The following is a 16224-nucleotide window of genomic DNA, read 5'->3' as shown; positions in this document are numbered from 1 at the left end:
TCCTGGCTTTGTGGGGTGGCTGAACGGGATGCTGAGCAGGCTGTACTTTTATGTGTAAAGAAGGGAGTTTGTTGTTTCATGGAAGCATCTTCCCTTAAGCTAAGATTTGATTCTGTTTTTTTCCTAAAAAAACTTTGTTTTGAGGCAAATTTTCTTTATCTCCCATGTACATAAAAAACTCCCCTGAAAATGCAAAAAGCTTGTACCATTTTGTTTCTGGTTTTTATGGAGTGCTTAGAGGTCTCTCCACTTGCAATTATGCTGACAGATCAAACCCTTCATGATCACAAATTATTTAAAGCATGAAGCATCAGATGTAGCTACAGTACAGCCCAGAGACTCAAGTGTTTTCAGTAAGCATTAGCAGCTAAAATGCTGCAGTCTCCATGAATACATTACTAGTGAGTGAAACCCCAAGAAGCAAAATTTACTTAATGAAGAAAGAATTTGGCACGTAAGGGAGGAGACCAACCTCAACTTTGACTCAGGAGACAAGACTGGAGAAGCAATGGCATGTAATAAACATATTACAACAATATTTAGTCAGCAAAACTAAATATTTTTAGCTTAAGGTGGAAAGGATCTGTCTGGTCTTACAGGTCAGCCCTAAAAGGTAAAATTTGATGGCTGCAAAATAAATTCTTCCATATAATCCAGACCTTTACCACATATCCAAAATTCAATCTCATTGAATGCTTAGGTTTAGATCAATCTGCTTTATGCAGTACATTTTCTTATGGAGACACACAGAGTTGCAACACAGCAAAGAGCAAAGGAGCAGAAGGTGTGGAGGGTTTGGTGAAGTCCCCTGCCCATGGCAAGTGGAACTCAGGGGAGATCTGCTAGGGAAGGGAGCTGCAGAGAAATGTGAACCCAGGCCCTACACAGGGGCAAAAACAACACCCAAGAGCCACATGAGAGACAACTTAAACTTGAAAATTTAAAGAGATTTATTAAACCTTAACAAAAATACAACAAAAAGACTACATAAGGAAAAAGCTGCAGCCCTGGGAACTGCCCCTTGTGCATACCACATGGTCAGTTCATCTTCAAGATGGATGCTCAGTCTTTTGTACCCCTGGGGGTTGCACCAGCCAGCCCTGGCCTCTCCCAAAGTCTGTCAGTCAGCTCTCCTTTGCCATTTATCAGTGGAGATTGCTTTCTTGTAACTGGATTGGAGCTCAGGTGCTGGCCATGCCTCACCCCTAAGCACCAAGCTTTTCCATTCCCAGCTGTCCCATGCCAGGGACACAAGTGCAGCCTTCTCTTTACCTGTCCTAGACAGCCCAGGCTGTCTGATGGCAGCAGTACAGGGGGGAAAAGGGAACTCTGGGGAGAACAGAGAGCACCTAAACCCCAATAACACAACTATACATCACTAAAGCTTTTCTTAATATTCACACAATAGTTATCCCTTAATTGCAAGAGCCAGTCATCTCATTATCCATCTATGACAGCCATGTAGAAGTTCTGGGCCTATAAATGGAGACCTTCCTGCATGAGGAGTGTGTGTCCCAAGGCAGCCCAGGAATGTGCAGGCACACAGCACGTGCAGGGGTGTGTGACACCTCTGGCTGGGTGACACCTCTGGCTGGATGGCTCCTCTGGCTGGGTGATACCTCTGGCTGGGTGGCACCTCTGGCTGGATGGCAGCTCTGGCTCGGTGGCAGCTCTGGCTCGGTGGCACCTCTGGCTGGGTGACAGCTCTGGCTGGATGGCACCTCTGGCTGGGTGGCAGCTCTGGCTGGGTGGCAGCTCTGGCTGCTTCCTCCCAGCACTGCGCCCTGCTCGCGCTCGGTGCTGCGTGGGCCACTCTGCGGGTGAATCATTGCTGTGGGGCAAACAGATTTGTCTCTTGGCTCTGCCCTCACCCAGTCTAGGCTGCAATAGTCACAAAAGCCAGACTTCACTCTGATCACCACCTTTGTTAAGAAAGGTTTTCATTAACAAATGTTTTTATTCCGCAACAAGCTGGTCCCACCCTCCCCCAAAAGCCACAGGACTCTGCAGGATCAGAGCTTGAGGAGGTGGAAATACACACACAGAGGTGCTGAGTGCTTGGGGCTGCCTCTGCACCTGTTGCAGGCACCCTTTGAGCAAGCAAGCAAGAACAAACCACTCAAAAAAAATGAAGTGCCAAGATCTCCAGCTATTCACTGCTCACGGTAACTTCTCTGAGGTTTGTTTCCTTTCCCACAATAAAGCACAGAGCACCCTGCTCTCTCACATGCAAATGCTGGGTAGATAAATCAGCAGACAAAGCTGAGGTATTGGGGTGGGTTAGAAATTGCACAGGCAGGCCCAGAGGGTGAGGGTGGGCAGGACAGGTTCTAGCTGGAAACCAGGAACTCCTTGTGTGCCCTAAGGGCCAATATTGGCTCCAGTCCTGCTCAATATCCTCATTTATGACATGGACAGAGTGGCAGAGGGCACCCCCAGCACATTTTCTGATGGCACCAAGCTGGACAGAGTGGCTGATATGGCACAGAGTCGTGCTGCCATCCAGAGGGACCCTCACAGGCTGGAGAAGTGGGCTGGCAGGAATTTCATCAAGTTCAGCAAGGAGAAACACAAAATCCTGCATGTACAGAAGAACATCCCCAGACACCAGTACAGGCTGGGGGCCAACCTGCTGGAAAGCAGCTCTGCAGAGGAAAGGACCTCAGGATCCTGGTGGACACCAAGCTGAGCACCAGGCACCAATGTGCCCTTGTGGCATAGAAGGGAAATGACATCCTGGGGTCCCTTAGGCAAAGTGTTGCCAGCAGCTTTGGGAGATGATCCTTGCTCTCTGCTCAGCACCGGTGAGGCCACAGCTGGAATCCTGGTTTGGTTCTGGGCTCTCCTGTACACAGAGACATGGACATACTGGAGAGAGCCCAGCAAAGGGACACAAAGATGATGAAGAAACTGAAGCAGTCTCCTGAGAGGAAAGGCTGAGATCTGTGACTGCTCAGCCTGCAGAAGGCTCAGGGGGATCTCAGTGATGTGTATAAATTCCTGCAGGGAGGGTGCAAGCAGGACAGAGCCAGGCTCTGTGCAGTGCTGTGCAGTGACAGGATCAGAGACAACAGGCACAACCTGAAACACAGGAGGATCTGTCTGAACATCAAGAAACACTTTTTCACAGTGAGGGCAGGGAGCACTGGCACAGGTTGCCCAGACAGGTTGTGTCTTGAAGATATTCACAAGATGTCTCCACACAGTCCTGGGCAGTCAGGTCTGGGTGTCTGCTTTAGCAGTGTGGTTGGACCAGCTGCTCCTCAGAGGTCCCATCCAGCCTTCCACTCTGATTCTCTGAGGCATTGGTGCATGGAACAGAGCACCCCATGGCAATGCTCATGAAGATGCTAATTTTTGCCCCAGGATTTCCCTGGTATGTGTTAAACACTGCCAAAACCTGGCCATAACACGGCCTAAACATTGACCGCAAAGAATAAATGGAAAAGACTCACAAGTCACAGAATATGAGGGTGCCCTGCCTAAAAAATTGTTGTATAGGATCACAGATATCCAGACTGAATAAAGATGTGCATTTTTGGCACATTTTCCATCACACACACTCATTTCTGTGGTTTGTGATCATCTTCTGTGTCGGTTGTGTTTTGCTCATGTTGTAGCTGTACGTTATGAATTTGTGTGTGCACATATAGCACTTGTGGCCCTGGAAAAAGAAAAAACCAGATAAAAATAGGACTTTAGTTCTCCAAATTTGCCTTATGATTGTGTTTTTTTAATAAGCATTTAAACGTTGTTTTTAACCACAGAAATCAGATACCAAGAAAACTTTCATCTTATTCCTGCAAAAGCAAAATGGAGTTTCTAAGTCATAGCACAGCGTGGGAGAAAGTGTGTTTCATGCTCACTGGAGGAAGTTATTTTAGAATGTGAATTTCTCCTGCTAAGGTGCCCTGACCCTCCTGACCAAGAGCTGTCCCTGTTAGCACAGCTACCCCCTCTGCAGCCAGGCTTAACAAAGCCACAGGCACATGGAAATAGTGGTGGTTGCAGGGCTCACCCCCAGGGCTCCATGCCCACATTTTGGGGCTGGAGTGAAGGGAATGTGGAACCAAGCAGCTCCCAAAGCTGCTGCCATGTTGTGCTCCACTGCTTGGGATGCTGAAATGAGCTGTGCCACCTCTCTGACTGTCGTGACTTGGTGCTGCCCCATCATTTCCAGAGCTGGTGCTGCCTGTGCAAAACAAAATCAGTCATATGCAGAAGCAGATTTCAGCTGCTTTGTAATTCAGTATTTCCCACTTAGATTTAGGGCCAGATTAGGTCTCAAACAAATCAAAACTCCAGTAATTGTTTTCTTCAGATTTTTATCACAAATTGGTAGGAATCTTTAGATTTTTATTCCTCTACAATTCCCATCATATCAAGTTAAAGCCTCTAAAACATTATCCTCCCCATGCAGATGCTGTTACTGAATGGGTGAATGTCAAAGTCAGGGATTCTCCTAATTTCTGCTCTTCTGCCAGATGAATAATGGTGACCTGGGATGCAGGGGCTGAGCTGTGGAAAATCCCTGCCTGTTGCACCAAAACTGAAAGCATCTGGAGATTTTGGTGTCTACACTCAAAGCTTCCTGAAAATGTTTTGCACTAGAAGACAGAAAATGTAACCAAAGCCAATGGGGAAAGCAAGAAGGGAGAGGAGATGATGATACAATGGAAAGAGGAGGCGCAAACTTCCTGCTGTCTCTCTGTCAAGGGGCTCTTACCTCATTTGTTGTGCTGCCTTGCCCTCAGAAAGTCCAGCTCCAAATCATCTCTCAACTCTGGGAAATCCCAGCAGGTGTAAACAGCTACCTGAGGTGCTGAGCAGCAGCCCTGGAGGGAGCACAGTGATGGAGCCTCAGCACATGCCTGCAGGTGCAGCTCCAGCTCCTCCTGAGCTTCCCTCGCCGGCCGCAGCCGCCACCAGGGCCGGGCTCAGCTGTGGCCTCAAGGACCTGGTCCCAGAGGAGCTGCAGCCTGGCTTTTCTGCTGGGCTGGGAAGAACATCCATGGAAATGTCCCCAGCAGCAAAAGGAGGCTGCAGGGAGCCTTCATGGGATGGCAGAGAGTGGTGTGCCCTGAGCATGGTGTGAGAAGAGCCACAGTGACTCTGAGGCGCACATCTGTTCTGAAATACCCAACATCTGGCTCTGGAGGTAGCATGTGGAGGCTGCCAGGCAGGGACCTGGCTGGAGACATGCCATGGTTAAGGACTATGGTGCACATTTCAGGAGAGACACCCTCCATGCCAAGTGTTTGGGCAGGACCCCCCAGAGGTGTCCCCTGTGCCCTGGCAGCAGGGACACCCCGGGACAGCAGGTCCTGCTCACCCTGGGCTGTGGGACTCTGCTTGCTCCCTGCCAGGCCCAGGGAGGTGTCTTTATGCAAACATGGACACAAGAGAAGAAAGCCTGGACCTAGCTTAGAAGTGGAACCTCACTGCTCCAATCCCACCCTGCATTCCACTGGGCTCAGCCAAGAGCAGAGTCTCCTAAATGAGATGGCTGCAAACTGGGCTGCACAGGGCTTCTCTACCCTGTCTGAGGGGAGATCCCCTTTTGGCTCCTCCAGGGCTGCAGAGGCAGGGAGTGGATCCCCACAGGTGGGAGAGGCTCCCCCAGTGCCCTGCCCCATGGAAAGGGCCTTGCTGCTGTGCAGGGCAGGGAGCTGCAGCCGTGCTGGAGCCGTGCAAACGGGTGGAGCTGGGCTGCGCTCCTGTAGCACAGCACCTGCTGCACACAGGGCAGGAGCGTGTTTTGCACAAAAGAAGAACCCACTTCCTTTGTTCTGCACTGCAAAAAGAAAAATAAAATCAGGTGGAGAGCATTGCTTTCCCTCTGTCTTATTCCCAAGGCCCTGGGCACAGTTGTCACCCGGGACACGGCTGTCACCCAGCAGTTTGGGCTCTTCCATCTTTTTTGAGGCTAGTGGTGCCACTTGGGTCATCCTCCTCCTCTGGGGAGGAGGGGCTGGGGCCCCACCGACCCTCCTGTATCCAGGCCCCCTTTACACAGCGCGGGCACTTCCCGCTGCCGTGGGCTCCATGGGAAGCCCCCATGCCCAGGCAGGCGGCAGCTCTGGGCCAGCAGCACATGATTCCTCTCCCGGGATCTGCAGCTCTCCTTTCAGAGCCCGGTGAGCCCCGGGGACGGGAGGGGCTGTACAAAGGGCCTTGTTTGACTGCTCGGAAAAGTCCCGGGCGCGAATTTGCATCGCAAACCTCCCCGTCCATCCCTGCCGCGCTCGGGTGATGCCGGCCCGAGGCGCTGCGGGCCCCTGGGTGGAAGCCAGCGGATTTTGCTGAGCTTCATCCAAATGTATTTCCTCTAGGGTGTTAATTTGTGGGGACAAAACTCTCCTGTAATGAGGGTGGGCAGGAGCTTTGCAGCGGCGGTGCCGCAGTGAGCCCCGGATCGATGGGAGCGGTGTTTGTCTGTCTGAGCTGCAGCTGTTTGTCCTGTTTGTCCTGTTTGTCCTGTTTGTCCTGTTTGTCCTGTTTGTCCTGCAGTGCTTTTGGGAGGGGAAGGGACGGTCCTGGGTCCACCCGCTGGGGTGGGCTCAGCATTTCTGTAGAAGCAACACTTCTCTAATGTTAAATCCATTGGCTGCTTTCACCATCATAGTGAAACAGCTCAAGAATATTCGAGCCCCACTCAAGTCTGATTAGCTTAACTCTTGACAGATCTGCAAGTAGAAAACCCCTATTTTACTCCTATTTTACTAGGGAATATTTTTAATAATTTACTCAGCAGTTATTCTGTTATTAGCTGACCTTTCCCTCTGTGTAATATAAACCCTCGAGCAACAAAAGAATCTTCATTAATAGATAAGCTTGTTAGCCAATTTTCACTATTACTCTTGCTAGGTACCTTCAACTTCTAGTAAATTCATGACCATAATGTGTAATTTCCATACAGATGACTCACAGTACATGAGTACACAGATTAGTACTAAGTTTAATGTCACTGTTTTAAAACATTAGAAATATTATGCAATTAAATAATTAGTGGAGCTTTACTGACCCAGAGGGAAATATGGAAGTTTAGCTTAACTGTAATCTTAACCTTTGTATTTCTTGACTTCAGTTTTTCAGTAGCATCCTGAATGCCCCATGATGGGAATTTCCTGGTTTATTAGGATTTTTTTTGAGGGATAAAACCAGACACTAGCAAGATCATCACCATCACCACAAAAAAAACCCCAAACTCTAGAACCATTTAAAAAAGCATAAAAATTCCTCTTGGGATTTGAAAACCCTAGTGGTCTCCGGTAAAAAAGCCACCATGGGGAAGGCCATCCTGCTGGCCACAGGGCAGGCTGCACTTCTGCAAACATTTGGGAAGTGCTGGGAAGGAAAGGGCTCTCTCCATGCTGTGGGACACACACATACAGGGCTGAGGGATAAATCACAGCCCTCCGTGCTGTAACACACATATATACAGGGCTGAGGGATAAATCACAGCCCTCCATGGTGTGAGACACACACATACAGGGCTGAGGGATAAATCACAGCCCTCCATGCTGTGGGACACACACATACAGGGCTGAGGGGTAAATCACAGCCCTCCATGGTGTGAGACACACACATACAGGGCTGAGGGATAAATCACAGCCCTCCATGCTGCAGGACACAGGGCTGAGGGATAAATCACAGCCCTCCATGCTGTAACACACACATACAGGGCTGAGGGATAAATCACAGCCCTCCGTGCTGTAACACACACATGCAGGGCTGAGGGATAAATCACAGCCCTCCATGCTGCAGGACACACACATACAGGGCTGAGGGATAAATCATAGCCCTCCATGCTGCAGGACACACACACATACAGGGCTGAGGGATAAATCACAGCCCTCCGTGCTGTAACACACACACATGCAGGGCTGAGGGATAAATCGCAGCCCTCCACTGCTCAGCACTCTGTGGGCACAGAGCCCACCGTGAGAGTTCTAGCTGGGACAAGGGGCTTTGCCACACTTTCACTGCACGATGTGTCATCTTAATAAGAAAAATATTTTTCCACTGAGGGCAAATTGTTTCATTCAACTCGGTCTCTGTGCTAAGGAGCCGTGCCTGGTGATGTCTCTATGTGTGTGTGAGAGGCAAATCTGGGCTTCACCAGAGGCACAGCATGGCTTGCACTGGGCACAGGCACAATAAGCTCCTTCGAACATGTGCCACAATTTATTGTAAAAGCTGCCGCGATCCGATCGTGCTGCCGTGGCCATGTGCGTGTGCCCGGGCTGAGCACTCCGCACCGCACGTGAACCAGGGCTGAAGATGTTTTCGTCGTTCGGTTGCATTTTGCATCCCTGTAGAAGTTTTCAGAGTAAAACCCCAAGTCGGTTCAGATGTCGGGAGCGATTGCCGCGCAGGTACAGTCATTTATCTTCTCCAGAACAGCCACTACTGAGAATATCCCCCGCGGCAGCTGCGTGCCTCTCACATACCGAAAGAAAAAAAAAAAAAGCCCCACCCAGAAAGAACACAGTTTTACTAACCCTAAGGAAAAAAACCCCAACAAAAAACAACAAACAAAAAAACCCCAAATCTCACGGTGCTTTTATAGTGTGAGCGAATCCCGGGAGGCGCTCACACTGCCGGGGAGCCCCGGTGCCGGACGCTGGCAGGAGGCTCCGCGCTCGCTGCCCCCCAAAAGTCGGGCGGGAGGAGGAGGAGGAGGAGGAGGAGGAGGAGGAGGAGGAAGAGAAGAAGGCGGCGGCACCGCGGCACTCAGGTTGGAGCCCCTGACCTCCCTTTGTGCTTGTGGGTTTGAGCATCCCAGCCCCTCGGGGTCCGCGCCGCCGGGGGAGAGAAGAGACAGCGCTGCGCCCGTCCTGTCCCGTCCCGTCCCGTCCCATCCCATCCCGTCCTGTCCCATCCCGTCCCATCCCATCCCATCCCATCCCATCCCATCCCATCCCATCCCATCCCATCCCATCCCATCCCATCCCATCCCATCCCATCCCATCCCATCCCTTCCTGTCCCGTCCCCTCCCGTCCCGGTCCCGGCGGGGCTGGCGGCGGGCGGCAGGCGCGTCCAGGGAGCTGCCGCAGCCCCGCAGCCGAGGGGACGCCGCTGTCACCAGGCGTGAGCGCGGATCCCGTGCCCAAAGCGGGAGAGCAGCGGGAGGGCATGCGGGGAGCGGGGCTCGGTGCCGGGCTGTTCCCAGCTCCCTGATCGGACGAGAATGGCTCACGGGATTTTTGGGGAAGTTTGGGGTTTTTTGTTTTTTTTTTTGGTGGAAGGCTAGGTTTTTTCCTCTGAATTTCTTCAGTTTTGTTGCTGCTTTTGTCCCGCCCGAGGGTTGTGAAAGTGATCCTCAGCACTTCTGCCTGCCGGTGGGCATTTTCTCAATGAAGCTCCCCATTTCCCTGACAGTAATGAGAAAATGATATCATTGCCACCAGATGAGTTTGGGACCTTCCTTGTGGGACAGGCAATCCCCCCTCCCAGCACCTCCAGTCCTTTCTCATATTGATTGGACTTGTGAAGAAACAAAATTAAGAGTAGCTCGTGATAAGAAAAGGGGAATGAGTCACAGCCACTGTTGAGATGCTCTCACCAAAATCACAAGAGAAGCATTTTTCCAAATGACTCGAGCTGTGTGCTGCTGGGAGGGAGCAGGGGACAGGGCTTTTGCTTTGTGATGAGGGCCAGCTCTAAGAGTGCCACTTCTGTTATCAATAAGCTGCAAGTTTCATGTCTGTTCTTATTCCAAGGGAGAGAGCAAGAGCTTGTGAGGCACCATGGAGATGGCTCTTGTGGAGGACGTGCTCCTGCTCACCAACCTCACCTCCAGCAACCAGAGCAGCTGCAACGTGCACAACCAATACTTCTCAACCAAAGTCATCTTCTCCCTTTTCTACACCATCCTGCTGGTGTTCGGTGCCTGTGGGAATATCCTGGCCCTCTGTATCACCTTCCAGCGCAGGAAGAAGAAACTCAACTCCACCAACCTCTACCTGGTGAACCTGGCGCTCTCCGATGCCCTCTTCACCCTGGCACTGCCGGGCAGGATCGCCTACTACATCCTGGAGTCTGACTGGCCCTTGGGGGACTGGGTCTGTCGGATCACAGCTTTCCTTTTCTACATGAACACCTACGTGAGCATCTACTTCATGACCTGCGTGAGCGTGGACCGCTACGTGGCCGTGGTGCGCACCCGGCACCCCGGCAGGATTCGGAAGATGAGCCGGGCCAGGGCCATCTGTGTCCTCATCTGGGCCTTGGTGTTCCTGCAGACAGCTCCGCTGCTCCTGCGGCCCATGACGCGTAGGATGGGAGACAAGCTGACCTGCATGGAGTACTTCAACTTCGAGGAGATTCCCAATCTGCCCTACCTGCTCCTGGTGGCCTGCATGCTTGGCTTCTTCCTGCCTGTGGGAATCATCTTGGTGTGCTATGTGAGGATCAACCTCAAGCTCTGCCAGACGGCCAAGGAGAACCCGCTGACGGTGAAAAATGGGCACCACCACCGGGCCTTCACTGTCATCTTGGTGGTTCTGCTGGCTGTCCTGCTCTGCTTCAGCCCCTACCACCTCAACATTGTCCAGTTCATGGTCAGGAAGATCCTCTACCAGCCGTCCTGCCGTGAGCAGCAAGCCTTCAAGATGTCCCTGCAAATCACGGTGGCGTTCATGAACCTCAACTGCTGCATCGACCCCATCATTTACTTCTTCGCCTTCCGGGGCTACAAGCGGAGGCTGCTCCGCATCTTCAGGAACAGCGGCTCCCTGGCCACCTCCTCCACTGCCAAGACCCCCTCGGAGAGCAACAGCAACAGCCAGCCGCCCGCCTCCAGCTCCGTCTAGCAGCACCAGCCCTCCCTTTGCCCTGGCCTGTGACTTATGGACCATCCCTGATGGCAGGAGGTAGAGTGGAGCTGCAGGACCAGCACCTTCAACAGGCCCATGGCTCCTCTGCCTGGAGCCAGGGGCTCTCACAAAGCCAAGCTGACAGGGACAAAGCCCTGCCTGGCTCTGCATGCCTGGCTCTGCGTGCCTGGCTCTGCGTGCCTGGCTCTGTGCTCAGCGCTGCTGCACCTGCCAGCCTGGAGCACGGAGAGGCTCCTTTTCATCCCAGCCCCAGAGGGGCAGCTCGTGCAGCTGCCCTGCCTGGCACACCCAGCTGGAGGTGTCCCAGCACTGCACTGCTCCCCCCTTCCGTGCCTGTCTGCACCCCCTGTGGGGCTGGGGCAGGCTGGTAACCACCATGGGTGTCCCTCTGCCCCCTTCCCTGCACTGCCCCTGGAGCACTACAGCAGCATCCCTGCAGGCTTCAGGGCAGACAGCATGAGGAGATGGACTCAGGGCACCCCAGGGAAAGGCTGGGATGTATTTGCATGCAGAAGATGGCCTACAGCTCCTTCTCCACACTGACAAACAGCAGCTCTGCTCTCTGCCTGCCTGGCATCCCGCTCCTGCACCAGGGCTCTGCGTGGGGCAAGCAGTAACTGTGGGGCATGTGGGAGATGCAGGAAAAGCCCTCTTTCGAGCAAGAGGTGTGAGGATGTGAATTGTAGAGCTCCTGGATGTGCTGCTGCCTACATTCATCGTTGGAGTGACTGCTCCTTCCCCAGGGTGCCCTTCCTCGCACCTGACCGCACTGCAGTCACCCTGGGACCCACTGCCAGGAAGGGGATCATGGGAATAGCCTGGATCCCAGCCCAGCTCTAAGGCTGCAAACCTGCCCTGGATGTGCTCATGGGGCAAACCTTCCCATTAGTCCTTAGCAGAGAAATAGGAACAAGAACTGAGAGTGGCCTTTTGTGACCTTGACCGGCCTAGAAGCTAGTGCCCTGAGGAGTCTGAGAGCCCTTCTATGGGAGTGTACTTGTGACTATTGCCAGAGCAAGAGAAGAAACCCTGGGACTCAGGTTCCTGCTGAGGTTTGTGCCTCTCAGACAAGGAGAAAGTTGGCAGGAGCCTCCTCAGCTCTTTGCTGAAATCACTAGACTATGATAAAAAACCCACACAGAGCATTTCACAGTTCCTGGCATGTCTAGTCTTTTCTTTGAAGTTGAAAGGGACAGACACACACACAGACATGAAAAGGGGAAAAAAAAGCTACTTATTTTACTGAAAAGCATACCTGAAAATGCTTCATGAACAGACACTTGATTAATACAAATCATTCTTTAAGGTAATAACCTTTTTATGCCTAGAAGGTTAATAATAGTCACATGCAGCCCTTCATTGTTTAAAATGCACATGAATGAGCTTTTGGACACCGATGGTTTTACTTATGGTATGGGTTTGAAGGCTGAAGGCATGCTGAAGGCTGACTAAGAGGGATGCCTAAAACAACTCAGGTGGGAAACAGACTCCACTAGGTCCTTTCTGGAGGCTGAGCCCTCCTCAAAGCAGGTTTAACCTCAGTGCTGACCTGCAGAGGGCCTTTGTCTGAAAAGCATATTACAATGGACAAAAAAGAGCTGGGATGCAATAATATCAGGATGTCAGTGGTCTGAATACCCTTGAAGGAGTCTGGTTAGGTTGGTAGCTGCTGTACAGTTACATTGCCCTATTAATATGTCTGGGAAGTGGTGGCTGGAAGGGAATCTCTGCATCACCTCATCCAGCAGCCCACCCAAAGCAGGACTGTGGTTGGCACAATGTCAGGCTGGACCTGGCTTCATGCAGACAAGGCTTGGAAACTCCAGGCAAGGAGGGTCCCCTTGCTGAAGTGACAGTTTCCATTCTGCATTGCCCTCTGGATAAAACCATTTTTCCCACTGTCTTGTCTGAACTTCCCCATCCACATGTGGTGGCTGCTGCCCCTAACATCACCTACTCATGCTATGAAGAGCTTGGCTCTGCCATCTTTGTAACTCAAATTCCACAGGACTGTGTTGGGGGCTGCCAGTGGTTCACAGCTGTTTGTTTCCATGTGAGCACCAGAGCAGTGGCCAGCCCTCCTACTCAAGGTGAAGATGTTGAGATGTTTTGCCAAGCTGCAGCCCACAGCTGAGAAAAAGCCAGTCTATGACCAAGCCTTCTCAGGAGAAGGTGGAGTATAAACATAACCTTGTTTTCTCCTTATTGGACTCTGCTTTTCTCAGACGTACTTTATCAAGAAAGGCACCTCCACCTTTTGCCACCAGTAGGAGCCTTTGGAGTAGGAAACAGCTGAAGAGTTGGGTGTAGTGATGCACAATACAGGAGGGATCCGGCCTTCCTACTCTGGATGGACACCAGCCTCAGCTACTTTGCTTTTGAAAGTACCAATCCAGGGACAGCAGGCAATTAGCTGGAGCTGAGGGAACATCCATGAGATGGAGAAGGAAAGGACTTGGCCAGAGTGGGTCAAGAGGAATCGGGGCAAAGAAGAACTCTGAAGAACCCTCTATTGCCCAGACTAGCTTACCCACCTGCGCGTCCTCCCAGTCTGCTTGCAAAAGGAGCATTTCTCTAAAACTGAAAAGAAACCATACACATTTTGTGCATAGCATTTTGTCTAGAGGCACAGTAACATTTTCCTGCCCTTTGCTGTTCACCTGTTCAGTCCAAGCTCCTTGCATGGTTCTTGCTGTACACTGCTAGCCCAGCGCACCACGCTCAGACCCACCAGCGATGCCTTGGAATCACAAAAACGCATTAGCACAGAATCTCATTTAGGTTGCAAAAGACCTCTGAGATCATTGGGACCAGCCATGAACCCAGCACTGCCAAGGCCACCGCTAAACCATGTCCACAAGTGCAGCACCTGCCTGTCCTTTAAATACCTCCCCACGGGCTCCGCCCGGCCGCTGCTCCTGCCCTGCCCCGGCTGGGGGTACCCGCGGCGGAGGGAGCCCCGACGGTGCCTCCGGGCGAGAGCAGCAGCGCCGGTTCCCTCCAAAAGAGGGAGTCGGAACCTTTGCTCGGTGTTAGAAACACACCCACGGGTCTAAGCAGACGGCGACAGACGGGGCTGTGCTTCCCCCACGCGTCCACTGCCGCGCAGGGATGCGGCGCCGTTGCTGGTGGAGGGTACGGGAGGCACACGGGGACCGAAGGCATTCCGTGCAGAGAGGTGTAACTGCACACTGTGCAGGTAATTCTTGCTTCTCTGCAGCCTATTGGTGCTGTGCTGTCTTCTAAGAGAAGTTTGCACTTTTATCTGAGGGCAGAGAGTACCCTTTGTGGACACACAACAATAGGTAATACATGCACAGATATAGGATATAGAATGCACTGTCGGCATCAGAAGAATATCCTGGGCTGCGTCAAAAGCAGCAAGACCAGCAGGTCAAACGAGATGATTTTGTCCCTATATTCAACTTAGGTGCAATCCCACCTGGAATACTGCATCTGGGGTCCCCAGCACATGAACAACATGGACCTGCTGGAGCAAGTCCAGAAGAGGGCCACCAAGATAATCCAGGTTGTGGAGCACCTCTCCTTTGATGACAGGATGAGAGCCTTGGGATTGTTCAGCCTGGAGAAGGATTCAGGGACACCTTAGAGCACTGAAAATCTAAGTAGCTAAAGCTTCCAAGGCAGCTGGAGAGGGACTTTTGACAAGGGCCTGTTTTGACAAGAGCCTCTAACGACAGGACAAGGGGGAATGTCTTCAAAAAGAGGGCACGTTTAGATGAGATATTAAGACAAAGTTCTTTACATGGGGGTGGTGAGACACTGGAACAGGTTGCCAAGAGAAGCTGTGGATGACCCATGCCTGGAAGTGTTCAGGGACTGGGTTTGATGGAGCTTTGAGCAACCTGGTCTAGTGAAAGGTGTCCCTGCCCTTGGCAGGGGGGCTGGAGAGAGCTCAAACAGAACAGCTTTCTTCCCTTAGCAGTGGTTCCCAATTTACACACCTCTTCAGTCTGTGCTTCAAATTGTCCTGAACTGAAACTATTGCATGTTATACATGATATCTGTAAGCCATCTTTGTAAGCTAGTAAAATATTGCGATGTAATTACGCACAAATCTACTAAAAATAAAAGCTTGTCATGGCCAAGTAACAAGCCCAGGTGTGATTGATCAGGCCAGGAGATGTGGGCAACTGTTTTCTCCTAGAGGTGCACCTGTGCCTCTGCCTGCCCCCAGGCAAATGCCCAGAAGCAGTGATGGGCAAGCATAAGCTCTCAATCCACTTCCCTTACACAGGTGCTGTGCTCTCATGGAACAGGAAATTATAAAGAACCTTCCATGGGAAAAGCTGCAGGACCTGCGAGGAGCTGTGTCCTTTCTGCTGCAGGTCTCTCCACAGCTGGGATGGAGAGGTGCCAGGAGAAGGCAGGCTGGCAGGGATAACTGCTTTGGAAGCCAGAACCATCTGCATTCTCATATATGAGTGGTCCCAGGGTTTGCTGCGCTGTCCAGCTGCTGGGATAACACTGCTTTCTCACTTGCCACATGTACCACCTCCTGCAAAACTCACCAAACAAAATGTGAGGATTTCCCCACCAGACAGCCCTAAAACAAAAAAAAAACAAAAAAAAAAGAGTGGATTTTCAGTACGAGATTAGCCATAACCTTGCATATTTTCATTTTCCACATGAAATCCTGCAAATTCTTTTAAAACTGAACTAAGTGCAATGCAACACTCTGTCCCTTTTCTCTCAGCAGGCCTTCTCTTTCTGTCCTCAGTTCTACTTTCCTTCTCTTTCCTAAACTCCATGAGTTTGCTCAGTTCCACCTGCCTCATCTCTCTCGAGTCCTTTCCTTTGCTAATCTTACATGACATTTATGGTCCCTACCCATCCTCAGTCAAAAGGCTGGATCCTGCTTTCACTTCAGCCAGGATCCTGCAATTTTTCACTCATTTTTGATGTGTATTCCTTTTGGAGTGCTTTCTCCACTGCAACCATTCAGGTGTAGAAACAGCCTCCTATAAACAGGTATGAGTCAAACTAACTTCTCCTTCCTCTTAAAACTCTCCTTTGGAAAACAAATGATGACAGCTGAACTCCCAATGTGTTGAGATTCTCAACAGCCACACCCATTTGTCCAGCTCCAACATTCCTCTGCTCCCACCACTGGTGTCTCACCTCATATTTGCACCAAACACTGCTTGGAAGCACACACCCTCTTTGAGTTTCAGAGTGCACTTTCTGTGGTGAAAGAATCCTTTTAGATATGGAAACAAGAGGAATGTAATCCTACTAAAAATTAAACTAGTATTTTTTTAGTAAATGCACACACATTTTATATATATATGTATATAAACACATACAATGTTTGTGTATTCATGTGACTCTCCTAGTAAAGCAGTTCATTTGCTCATTTAT

The 16224-nt window shown here is 51.1% G+C and overlaps 1 protein-coding gene across 1 annotated transcript; it reads left to right on the top strand.

Moving 5' to 3' along the window:
- Nucleotides 1-9602: 9602 nt before the first annotated feature.
- LOC102075355 (G-protein coupled receptor 183-like) lies at nucleotides 9603-14551 on the top strand. Its single transcript, XM_074535661.1, has one exon. It carries the CDS (start codon nucleotides 9754-9756, stop codon nucleotides 10816-10818), a length of 1065 nt encoding a protein of 354 aa, XP_074391762.1. The 5' UTR covers nucleotides 9603-9753; the 3' UTR covers nucleotides 10819-14551.
- Nucleotides 14552-16224: the final 1673 nt, after the last annotated feature.

The sequence above is a fragment of the Zonotrichia albicollis genome, chromosome 2 (assembly GCF_047830755.1).
Source record: "Zonotrichia albicollis isolate bZonAlb1 chromosome 2, bZonAlb1.hap1, whole genome shotgun sequence".
In the NCBI taxonomy this organism is placed as follows: domain Eukaryota; kingdom Metazoa; phylum Chordata; class Aves; order Passeriformes; family Passerellidae; genus Zonotrichia; species Zonotrichia albicollis.
Note: the sequence above shows the minus strand (reverse complement) of the source record. Positions and strands in the feature narration are given on the sequence as shown.